The 12,352-nt window shown below is 45.2% G+C and overlaps 1 protein-coding gene across 1 annotated transcript in view; it reads left to right on the top strand.

Annotated features, from left to right (window-relative positions):
- Positions 1–12,352, top strand: part of RECK (reversion inducing cysteine rich protein with kazal motifs) — a 137,002-nt gene that overhangs the window by 32,181 nt on the left and 92,469 nt on the right. Inside the window, exon 5 of the mRNA XM_026656369.2 lies at positions 10,675–10,760. Coding sequence (XP_026512154.1) covers positions 10,675–10,760 — 86 coding nt within the window. The remainder of the gene's footprint in view (positions 1–10,674; positions 10,761–12,352) is intronic.

Genomic DNA, 12,352 nt, shown 5'->3' on the forward strand with positions numbered 1-12,352 from the left:
ACCCATCATCTCTGGGCTAGGGCGCCTACCTCGGGGAACACCAGACTCAGGGCCTTTGGACCGCATCCGAACTAACTCTGCACATCAATGTACGAGAGCTGATGGCAGTACGCCTAGCGTGTCAGGCGTTTTGCGGTTTCCTACATGGCCATTGTGTGTCAGTCCTCACAGACAACACCACGGCCATGTTCTACATCAACAAGCAAGGGGGAGCCCGGTCATCCCCCCTATGCCAGGAGGCCGTTCGTCAGTGGGAGTTCTGCATAGTCCACTCGATACATCTGGTGGCGTTGTTTCTCCCGGGGGTACAAAACACGCTGGCAGATCTTTCCGGCCTCACGAGTGGTCCATTTGCCCAGACATCATCCACTCCATTTTCCTGAGGTGGGGGTTTCCCCAGGTCGACCTATTCGCCTCCCGCAACAATCGGAAGTGCCAGGTATTCTGTTTTCTCCAGGGACGTTCTCCGGGATCCCTATTGGACGCTTTCCTACTCCCGTGGAAAGACCAGCTATTCTGTGCGTTCCCTCCATTCCCACTAGTCCACAAGGTCTTTCTCAAGTTATGCAGGGACGAGACACGCATGATTCTGGTTGTTCCAGCATGGCCCAGGCAGCACTGGTATACCACACTCCTGAAGCTATCGGTAGAGCCTCCGATCACACTCCTCTTGTGGCCGAACCTGATATCACAAGACCACGGTCACCTCTGTCATCCCAACCTGCAATCCCTCCACCTTACAGCGTGGATGCTGCATGGCTAACTTGATCGGAGTTACTCTGCTCACAATCGGTGCAGCAAGTTCTGTTGGGCAGTAGGAAACCCTCCACTCAGGCCACGTACCTGGCCAAATGGAAGCGATTCTCCTGTCGGTGCGGGCAGCGCGCCACGCCTCCATTACAGGCGTCAATACCTTTCATCCTAGACAGTCTCCTATCCCTGAAGCAGCAGGCCCTGGCGACATCATCTATCAGGGTGCACCTGGCAGCCATCTTGGTGTTCCATCCGGGAGAACGTGCTTCCTCTGTCTTCTCCAACCTGATCGTTGTTAGATTTCTGAAGGGTCTAGATCGTCTCTACCCACACGTACGACAACCGGTTCCAGCATGGGACCTAAACCTGGTCCTTTCTAGACTCACGGGGCCCCCCTTTGAGCCGATGGCCACCTGTTCACTCCTTTATCTATCTTGGAAGACAGCCTTCCTTGTAGCCATCACTTCAGCGAGACGCATATCTGAAATCAGAGCCCTCACGTCTGAACCACCGTATACAGTTTTTCACAAAGACAAAGGTGCAGCTTCGCCCCCACCTTGCCTTCCTTCCCAAGGTGGTATCTACCTTTCATGTTAACCAGGACATTTTCCTCCCAGTCTTTTATCCAAAGCCCCATGCCACGTGGCAGGATTAACACATGCACTCCCTTGACGTTCATACGGCCCTCGCATTCTATATCGAGTGTACGAAGCCGTTTAGGAAAACGACTCAGCTCTTTGTTGCAGTGGCTGACCGGATGAAAGGCCAACCGGTCTCCTCGCAACGCATCTCCTCGTGGATCACGTCTTGTACCCATGCTTGTTACGACTTGGCCGGTGTCCCGACCCTGCGCCTCACAGCTCACTCCACGAGGGCCCAAGCCTTGTCGGCCGCTTTCCTGACTCATGTTCCGATTCAAGAGAGTTGTAGAGCTGCTGTTTGGTCATCTGTACATACCTTTGCAGCTCACTACGCATTAGTTCAGCAGTCTAGAGACGCCGCCGCATTTGGTTCAGTGGTTCTGCACTCAGCGAGGTCTCACTCCGACCCCACCGCCTAGGTAAGGCTTGGGAGTGACCTAATTGGAATCGATACGAGCAAGCACTCGAAGAAGAAAAGACGGTTACTCACCTTTGTAACTGTTGTTCTTCGAGATGTGTTGCTCATATCCATTCCAAACCCGCCCTCCTTCCCCACTGTCGGAGTAGCCGGCAAGAAGGAACTGAGGGGGCGCTGGGTCGGCTGGGGTATATATTCAGTGCCATGAAGGCGCCACCCAGGGGGCTCCACAGCCAACCCACCAGGTGTTGCTAGGGTAAAAATTCTCCGACGATCGTGCACGCAGCGCGCGCGCACACCTAATTGGAATAGATATGAGCAACACATCTCGAAGAACAACAGTTACAAAGGTGAGTAACTCTCTTTTAACCTCATGTAAGTTTCCCCTTCTGGGAGCGGCAGGGAGCCTGCCTTAGCCCCACTGAACCACCAACCGGGAGCCTTCTGAGGTAAGTGCTGCTCGGCGGGAGCCTGCACCCCAACCCTGAGCCCCCTCCCGGAGGCAGCACCCCATGCCCCCTCCTAAACCCCAACACTTTGCCCCAGCCCGGAGCCCCCTCCTGCACCCCAACCCCCTGGCCTAGACTCAGCTTAGAGCCCCCTCCCACACTCCAAACCCCTCGGCCCTAGCCCTGAGCCCTCACCCCCTCACGAACCCCAACCCCCCGCCCCAGCCCGGTGAAAGTGAGTGAGGGTGTGGGAGAATGAGCGACAGAGAGAGGGGAAGATGGAGTGAGTGGGGCGGGGCTTCGGGGAAGGGGCATGGTAGATCCTGGGTCGCACTTAAATTCAGAAAGTGAACTTGTGCGTAAAAAGGTTGGAGACCACTGCTGTTCAGGCTCCTCTTTTATCAAAAGGTTCCTCAGTTCCTAATAAATCTAAATCCCTTTTCCCAACACCATTGTTTCATCCATTCATTAAGACCCTGCACCCCTGCTTGTCTAAATGGCCCTGCACATGGAACTAGAAGCATTTCAAAGAATACTACGATGGAGGTCCTGGACTTTAATCTCTTACCTATCAGCTCTAATTTGGCCTCCAGGAACTCTGTCCTACCTTTCTCTATGTAATTGGTTCCTACATCTACCATGACCACCTGCTCCTCCACAGCACTGTACAAAAGTCTGTCTATATGTCTTCTGAGGCTCACAACCTTCCCACCCAGAAAGCAATTCACCATGCCGTTCTCCCAGTCATCACTAACCCAAGTATCTATATTTCTAATAATCAAATCCCCCGTTACTATTACCTGTCTCTTTCTAGTAACTGGGGTCCCCGCCCTTGGAGGGGTAGCATCAGTGTGAGATGATGATATGACATCATCTGGAAGGATTGTTTCCCTCTGCTCCAGCTTTATGTTCTCCTTCTCTGAGACTTTCATTCTCACCAACAGCACAAAGGTTGTCAGACTGGGAGTGGAACTGCTCTACTGTGTCCCTGGAAGTCTTGTCTCCCTTAGCTCCTCCAGTTCAGTCTCAAGAGCCTGTATTCAGTCTCTGAGGGCCATGAGATGTTTGCGCCGAATGAACACACATGCCATCTGCCTGCAAGGCAGGTAATCATACGTGCTACCTTCAGTGCAATAAACTGGATGGCCCCCAGTTTGCTGCTGGAATGCTGCCTGCATTATTTTTACTCTTCTTTGTTTTTTTGGGGAGGTGATTGGCCTATCTCCCTCTCACACACCCTCTCTAAACTCCTCTGTTTGCTGCTCCTGTTCGCTAGCTCCTCTGATTGTATAGGAGCTGGCTGTTACTCAAACTCTGTATATATATTTTCAAAAGCACCTAAGTCCCATTGACTCTCATCTATATGCTCAATGTTCCTGAGAGCATTCTACATGATCAATTTTCATGAAATCCCTAGGGAAGCCCCTTGAGATAAAATCCTGGATCTGTTACTTCAAGTAACAGTTACTTCACTGCCCCTTGAATCCCTATCTTCATTATCAATGTTTTATCTATCAGAGTAGCCTTTTTAATCGCTATCACTTGTCCAGATGGATTGTCTGAACTAGTTTCATCGTATGTGTAATCAAAATACAGTAATTCCTCCCACTGATAAAAATGGTCCTTTGGTCTTTAGGAAGGTAACTAAAAAGTACAAATGCAAAACAAGATTAAAATCAGGTATTTAAATCAAGGTTTGCTATTTGCACATTTAAATCATTCATTATTAAAATCAGTTATTTAAATTGCTTTGACTTAAATCAATCCACTCTACTTTTTAACTGCCTTTTAACATGTTATAGCAGCTAGAAAGAGAGCCCGCACCATCTAACTAGTCAGCTATCTGTGGACCACTGGTCCAGAGACCATAGTTTAGGAACCATTTATGTAATGTGTGTTCTTTTATACTACACTAATCTCTACTATTTGAGCACCTCACAAAAAAAATTAGAAGTACATGCTCCAGACTGCTGTGAACAGAAGTTACAACTCCATTAATGTATGTTCAGATTGCCTTAGTCACAAAATCAGTTTCTGTGCCATTGTAAGCATAACTCAACAAAACTTTAGATGTGACAGCAGATGTTATACACAAGATCACCTGATGGTTTTGAGATACCCCTGAGAGAGGACCACATGCAATAAAACTTACACCATAGCAAGGCTCTTGTGGCATCTTTAACTTGTCATGTATCTGTAGCTGCTTTGTGTGTTCTACCTTGAACTTTAATACAGTAACTCCTCACTTAAAGTCGTCCTGGTTAACGTTGTTTCGATGTTAAGTTGCTGATCAATTAGGGAACATGCTCGTTTAAAGTTGTGAAATGCTCCCTTCTAAGGTCGTTTGGCAGCCGCCTGTTTTGTCCACTGCTTGCAGGAAGAGCAGCCTGTTGCAGCTAGTTGGTGGGTGGTTGGAACCAGGGTGGACCAGCAGCCCTCCCTATCAGTTCCCCACTCCCCTAAGTTCCCTGTGCAGCAGCTGCCTGCAGTTCAGTTGTGTCCCTCCCCCCATTGCCATGTGCTGCTCCTGCCCTCTGCCTTGGAGCTGCTCCCAGAGACTCCTGCTTGCTGTATGGGAGGAGGGGGGAAGAGGAGAGCTAATATCAGGGTGTCTCCCCCTCCCCCCTGCTTCTGCACCCTGCTTACCCCATCTTCCATGGGGGGGGAAGACACTACGGAGGGAGCTTCTAGGCAGTAGCTGCGGTCTCAGGAGGTCTCAGCAAGCTGATTTAATTAACAGGGCAGGGTACTTAAGCCTGGGGTCAGCTACTTAAAGGGGAAATGCGCATTTTTTTTCTCTCCATACAGGGTGTGTGTCTCTGTCTGCCCTCCCTCCTTTCCTGTTGCCTCCTAGAGTGTGAGAGTTAACCCTTGAGGGCTCAGTCAATTGCTAGTTCATTTAGCAGTGAGGTATTCCCTGGAAAATATCCCACCCTCTAACTCCTCCACCTCAACCAAGCTTCACAATCATCATCACTGTGTACCAGTATTAAATTGTTTGTTTAAAACTTCTACTCTGACTCTGTGTGTATGTGTATGTATATGTGTGTGTGTGTGTGTGTGTATATATATATATATATAGATAGATAGATAGATAGATTAGATATAGTCTTTGGTGAAAAAAATTTCCCTGGAACCTAACCCCCCCCCATTTACATTAATTCTTATGGGGAAATTGGATTAGCTTAACATCGTTTCGCTTAAAGTCGCATTTTTCAGGAACATAACTACAACGTTAAGTGAGGAGTTTCTGTATAGGATTACTTCATTGTTTTACAGTAATGTAATCTATGTGGAACTACACCTGAAACACTCAAACTCCTTCTACTGCAAAATATAGTTGCCTAATTACTCAGTTTTTCATGCCAGTAGTATACCCCTGCAGTTGTAAAAGTGGATTGGTCTTAGTGTTGTCTGTGTGGCATAGCCAGTTAATTGCAACAGAGATTTCAGTCCCCTGGAAGTTTTGTTCTGATTGATCAGTAGAAAGGCTACATTTTAGTCACGGGTATTTTTAGTAAAAGTCATGGACAGGTCATGGGCAGTAAACAAAAATTCACGGCCCATGGCCATGACTTTTACTATATACTCCTGACTAAAATTTGGGGGGGCGGCCCGGGGGACACCATGGGTGCTTGGGGGGGTGGCCCGAGGGGTGCCGCGGGTGCTTGGAAGGAGGGGCGGCCTGAGGGGGCGTCATGAGTGCTCGAGGGGGGGGGGGGGGTGTGGCCCGGGGGGGGCTATGGGGGCTGGGGGGGGGGGGGGGGGGGGCAGGGCGGGGGCGGGCTCCCTACCTGGCTCGTGGGAAGTGGCGGCCTCCCGCTCCTGGCTTTATGTGCTGCTTCCGCTCCACCCCAAGCCCCAGTTCTGTAGCCCCCATTGGCTGGGAACTGCACTGCCCTGCACCCCAGCCCTGAGACCCCCCCAACACCCAAAGTCCTGCTGCTGGGAGGTGGTGGGGCCGAGACTGCCCCAGCAGTGGCCAGTGCACCTGGCTTGGGGGCTGCCTGAGCTGCTCAGACGGCCCCCGGGCCAGGCGCACTGGCTGCTGCAGAAGTCATGGAGGTCACAGAATCCATGACCTCTGTGACAAACATGGAGTCTTAATCATTAGCCATGCATTTTGTCTTACTGTTTAAATCTTATAGATTTCTTTTCTTTATCTCACTTTTTTCAATTGATTATTTTTTAATGAAGTTTTCAGTGAAACTGTCAGTATCATGGATTTATTCTTAAGATGACTGTTTCCATAGCTCCACATTCCTGAAGATTGTTCATGCAAAAGATCCACAGAAACAACTGCTATATAATTATTAAATACTAAAATAGCATGTAGCAGGCAGCTAACCCTGTGATTAACTGTGGATGGGTGTTTACCGCATGTGACTTTCCTATGAACTGGTTGTCTGTCTGAGTAAGAATCCATTTTATTTACTCTTACAATTTTGAATTATGTCACACAATGTATGTCATATTTCCTTGATAAAGTAATTGGTATATATTGGTGAAATGTGTCTTTTTAATAGCTCTAGACATTCAGTACAGACTATTTGAGTGTGGTGGGGGCTTCCATGCAGATGGATCTTAAACAAAGCAATCAACATCCCTACACATCAGTAGTTGGCAGCCTTTCAGAAGTGGTGTGCCAAGTCTTCATTTATTCACTGTAATTTAAGGTTTCGCATGCCAGGAATACATTTTAATGTTTTTAGAAGGTCTCTCTCTCTCTCTGTCATTATTATATAACTAAACTATTGTTGTATGTAAAGCAAATAAGGTTTTTAAAATGTTTAAGAAGCTTCATTTAAAATTAAATTAAAATGCAGATCTTATCAGTTTAATGTGATGCTTTTCCTTGCTGAGTTTTCCAATGTCTGGCACGTATTTAGATACTTTAAGCTGCACACAGGCTTCTGAGTGATCAGTTGTTAACTGGCTCCGAAAGGGACAGAGGACAGATTTCATGTGTGAAAATACCTGTACACACAGGTATGTGGATCCAAATGCTGAAAGCATTGCAAATGCAATTTTATTCAGACAGTTAAATTTCACTGGCATGGACGTCTAGCAGGTCAGAATAGAGGCCGCATGATCTCTCTCGGGAGCTTCAAGTGCACTCCGCAGATCTCCAAACTTTGCCCACAATTCTGAGCTATTTAACTGAATGAGCTGCATTTCGAAATCTTCAACTCCCATCCACTGAAATACAGACAAATCCAAGTTGTTTTCGTTGAACTTTTCAGGTTTAATTAGAAAAGAAAGCATTGGGCCAAATCGCTGGAAATCTTGAAATCTGTCAGAAAATTCTGATTTCAGTTCTTGCATGTACATTCCAATCTCATCAACACCGACAGTGTAATGTGTCAATAGCTCTTTTTTATGTGTTGGAAGTAGCGGAAAGTCAAAGTTTGAATACCCCGAGAAAAAACTGCTAGTTTTACAACAGATACCTTCCAGACTTCATAAAGATCCAGAACCATTTGCCTTGCACTCTGGAGACAGAGGTTGAGTTCGTTTAGGTGAGCGGTGATGTCAGTTAGAAAGATGAGCTTATGCAGCCATTTGTCATTATCCAGTTCGGGGTAGTTTTGTCCTTTTTCTGATTAAAAAGGCCTTGATTGCATCAAAACAGTTTACAAAGCACTCCGAAACCTTGCCATGACATAGCCACCAAATGTTGCTGTGAAGTGAAATGTCGTTATAAGCATTGTCCATCTCTTCTAGCAGTGCTTGAAACTGTCTGTGAGTCAAAGCAGATCGAGCAACAAGGAAATTCACAATTTGTACCACTGTATTCACCACATTATTAAGCTCTGAATTAGAAATTTTAGCACACAGGTTTTCTTGATGGATGATACAGTAAAATTTGACTGTCGGGTGGCCAATTTGATCTTCAAGTAACTTTACAGTTCCCTTCTGCTTTCCGACCATGGCAGGAGCACCATCTGTTGTCACACAAAATATTTTTCTGATGTCAACTCCTTGTTCTTCAAAATGGTTTACAAAACTTTCCACTATATCTTCCCCCTTTGTTGTGCCATGCAGGGGTTTTAGGCAACAAAGTTCCTCTTGGATTTCATCGGAAGCACAATATCTTGCAACAACTGCCAAACGTGGAACATCATTTATATCCACGCTCTCATCAACTGCAACGCTAAACACTGCTGTGTCTTTTAATTCAGTTGTCTGCTTTTTGTTAATGTTTTCTGCCATTTCGCTTACGTGCCTCTCAGCTGTTTTGGCAGAGATAGGCAGTTCTTTTATTCTATATACGATCGCATTTTTATTTGGCAAATCATTGAACGAAACCTCCGATCTTCTGAGAAAAACTTTTTATATATTCCCAACCTGTAAACAGCTTTCCATTTTTTGCAATGCACTGTGCAATCTTGTAACTTCCTTCTGTAGCTTGATTTTTACTTAAGCATTTAAAAACACTGCTTTGCTTCTCATATCCTGTTACTGGCTTTTTGATCGATTCCGTCTTGTCTGCTTCGTCAAGAAAGATTTTCTCATGCTTCGTTTGAAAATGTCATCGAACACTTGATGTGTGACAAACTTTCACAACAGAAAGCACAAACAGCACGGTCCTTCTTTTGAATAAATCCAAATGTGTCTGTCCAAGAAGGCTGAAATGAACGGACATCTAACTTTGCTTTCTTAGGAGCTAACATTTTGTCAAATGTATCTCTCAACTCACAGTGGAAAAAAGAAATCACGACAGACAGCATGCACAACGTCAAACACAGTGCGCTGTTCCCAGTGGCGTGATAGTGATGTAAGCAGCAAATGAGGACTTAAAAATACCCCAGTGGTGCTGGAACAATTTTTAAGGTGGGGATGCTGAGCTGCGTCCCCTCTTGCCCCGTCTGCACCTCTCACTGCCCCAGGCTGGGTCCAGTGGGCCACAGCTGGGGGCGGCTGCAGAGTGCCAGGCCAAGGCCAGGAGCAGAGCCCTGGGCTGGCAGCCAGGACCCCAGGCCAGCAGCGGAACCACCCAGACTGGTGGCCGGGACCCGGGGCCGGCAGTGGGCTGAGTGGGGCCAGTGGATGGAACCCCGGCTGGCAGGGGCCGGTGGATAGAACCCCAGGCCGCCAGCAGGCTGAGCGGGGCCGACGGCCGGGACCCCGGCTGGCAGGGGGCCGACGGCTGGTACCCCAGGCCGGCAGTGGAGCCCCCAGGACTGGCAGCCAGGACCCTGGCTGGCAGGGGGCCGGCGAATGGAACCTCAGGCCGGCAGCAGAGCCCCGAGGCCAGTGGACAGGACCTGGGCAGTGTGAGTGCCACTGAAAATCAGCTCGCGTGCCGCAGGTTGCTGACCCCTGCTATACATGTTATGTGAAAGGGCGAGTGAGGGAACTAAGAGAGGGAGAAAATGAAAAGGCAGCTGAGGGAATGGAGAGGGAAAAGCAACACTTTTTTAAAAAACTGTTAATCTCTCCCCAAAATGCCAAAATGCCTTTTCTGTCATAGTTTGTGGACCTCCAGCCATTTTTAACTCTGTTATAAATTGAAATGGCAGCCAAGACCATAGGAATGGAAGAAGGTTTCCAAGGAATCTTCTAAAAGATATATATGTGCATATTACGGTTTTTTATTAGTCTGTTTTCTGTTCTACCTCTACTAGCAACTTGTTTCCTAGAGGAAGGCTATAATGCATGAATATCCTGAAACTTGTTTTAATTTTTTTCCTAAGAAATTAATGGTAGCAGATTTTAGGACCCTGCATCAGGATCCAGGGCTCATATGATCTGTACTGCTACAGGTCCTCCATCTCCCCTCCACCCAAAAAGCTGCTGCAGCTGAGGCAGTCCTTTGTTATGGTGTTTAGCTTTGTTGGACAAAACCTTGAATGATAAACTGCATGCGGAGAGACGGGGAAGAGATAAATTGTGTAAATTAGAAAAGAGAATTGTTGTATTAAGGTATTTTGTGGGGAAAAGTGGGAGAAGAAAGAAACCGGAAAAAATGGGGTTGGGGAGAAATATAGAGAATATGGCGTGGGAAAAGCAGTTATATAAGGGGTCTGTGGTGGGCAAAAGAAAAATATGAGACTGTTATTGAACATAATTCAGGAAAAGATGCATCAAAATCTATTGCAGAAAAGGAAAAAGAGAGGAGTGAAGCCAGGAAGGGACTGAAGGTTTAACAAAGGCAAGAGAAATTTAATAGGTTACATTCCTTTTAATTTAAATAATTGATTGAAAATATACTATTAAATAAAGTCTACAATAAACGGCACACATCTGATTTCCATAACATGTAGGAGACATGGCATTAAAAGAAAAGAGGAATGTTTATTTTTTAGTTATTTTCCCTCTTAGCTACTTTGGCTTAGTTGTAGAGTTAGTTAGGTATTTTTGTTGTAGCCGCCTGTATTACTATAATATTTGCTGTCATTTTATTTTAAAGGTGTTTTGAAAAAGTCTGATGGTTGGGTTGGCTTAGGTTGCTGTGAACTAGCTATTGTTGTGGAATGTCGACAAGCATGTAAACAGGTGAGGTTTTCTAATTTTCTTCCACGATCAGTATTAAACATAACAGAACACTGCAGTTTGTGAACAGTAATATGGCAAGTTAAATTCATTTATTATATCTACACCTTTACACTTTATTTAATTTTGGGGGAAATATTCTGCAATTACTTTTAGAACTATGAAATAGGTCAAGAAATCATTTTCTGTGTACACCTATGATGCATACCATCATGTTCTTGGTTAACTGAAGCTCTGCCTCTTTTTTTTTTTTTTTTTTTTTTTTTAATTCTCTTTTATTCTTTTTTTTTTTTTTTTTTTTTTAAGCCTAAATTGAACCTCATCAAATCTTTTGCAGTATTTTTTGGGGAGGGAGAGGACCTAAACCAGTTTTAGTTCTCTTCTTGGAAATTAACAGGCCAAAATTTAGATTTATAGCTCTTCAATCTGAAAGTGTTCAGGATAACAATAGGGTGAACTTTGGAGGAAAAAGGGAATGCAGGAAGAAAATATTAGTAAAATATTTTTATTTTATATTTTATAAAATATAAAAATATTTTATAAAAAACCCTAAATATTAGTAAAATAAGTAAAATAAATTAGGAAAGAAAACATTTATATGATCTTGTATCTTTCTAAGTATGTTTTCCTTTTAATTGTGTTGGAAGAGTTGTACTGGATTTGTGGCTGAGGACTTTCAGAGCTGGAATGGGGACTATTAGCAGACCCTGGGGAGAGCATTTCCAGAGAGGTAGTTACCTTGCAGGAGTATGGGTAGTGAGGCATGACTAGGGGTCATGGTTGTGGGGGCAGAGAATGGAGTCTGGTAGTGAACACGCAGGAAGTTTACCAGCTAAGGCAATGGTAAATTGTAGCTTATATCTTTTGTTCTGATGCCCTTCAGGAACCTTCAAGCCACCAGAGCTAAATTGGCTTAAAATGGTGCAAATGTGGTTGCAGAGCAAAACTTAGATGGGTAAAGCCATAACTAGTGTGGATGCATGGTATAATTTGTTCTTAAAGCGATTCAGCATAACTGAGTGAAGCACAGATGATTATAGTATAAACAAGTTCTTTATGATACTGAGAGAGCCTTCTCAGCTTATGATGCTTAATTAATATGATGTTTATATTACATGGTTCTGGAAGCTCCAGGGTCACTTTCCCCACATCCTCCCTAAATAATGTGCTATTTCTATGGGGAGCTGAAAGCAGCTTAAACAGCAAAAGTGTGTGTGACTGCTGGAAACTCTGTATGACAAAGGAATGCAGCATTTTACTTGAGGTCACCAAGCCTCTCAAATCTTTGTGCTTCTGCTTAAGTTCATCCACAATAGCCTTGGATGAATTGACAGTCACATTTGAGACTTCTGGTCAAAAGTCCAATGTGCAGTCAGTTTGAGACAATTCTTCTATCTTGTGAACTTTGAGCAAGACCATAACTTTACAAGTATTTGACATATTGGAGAACAAAACCAGCTTATGTAATGCTTCAAAGCAGTAAATATGGTATGTGTCTATTCTAGGGACTGAAAAGAGTAAGAATGCGTTGTAAGAACTCATTAACATATTACGGAATATAAAACCAGGGACTACATAACTCTTGTTCAGATGTA

The sequence above is a fragment of the Terrapene carolina genome, unplaced genomic scaffold (assembly GCF_002925995.2).
Source record: "Terrapene carolina triunguis isolate 2854851 unplaced genomic scaffold, T_m_triunguis-2.0 Scaffold229, whole genome shotgun sequence".
In the NCBI taxonomy this organism is placed as follows: Eukaryota; Metazoa; Chordata; order Testudines; family Emydidae; genus Terrapene; species Terrapene triunguis.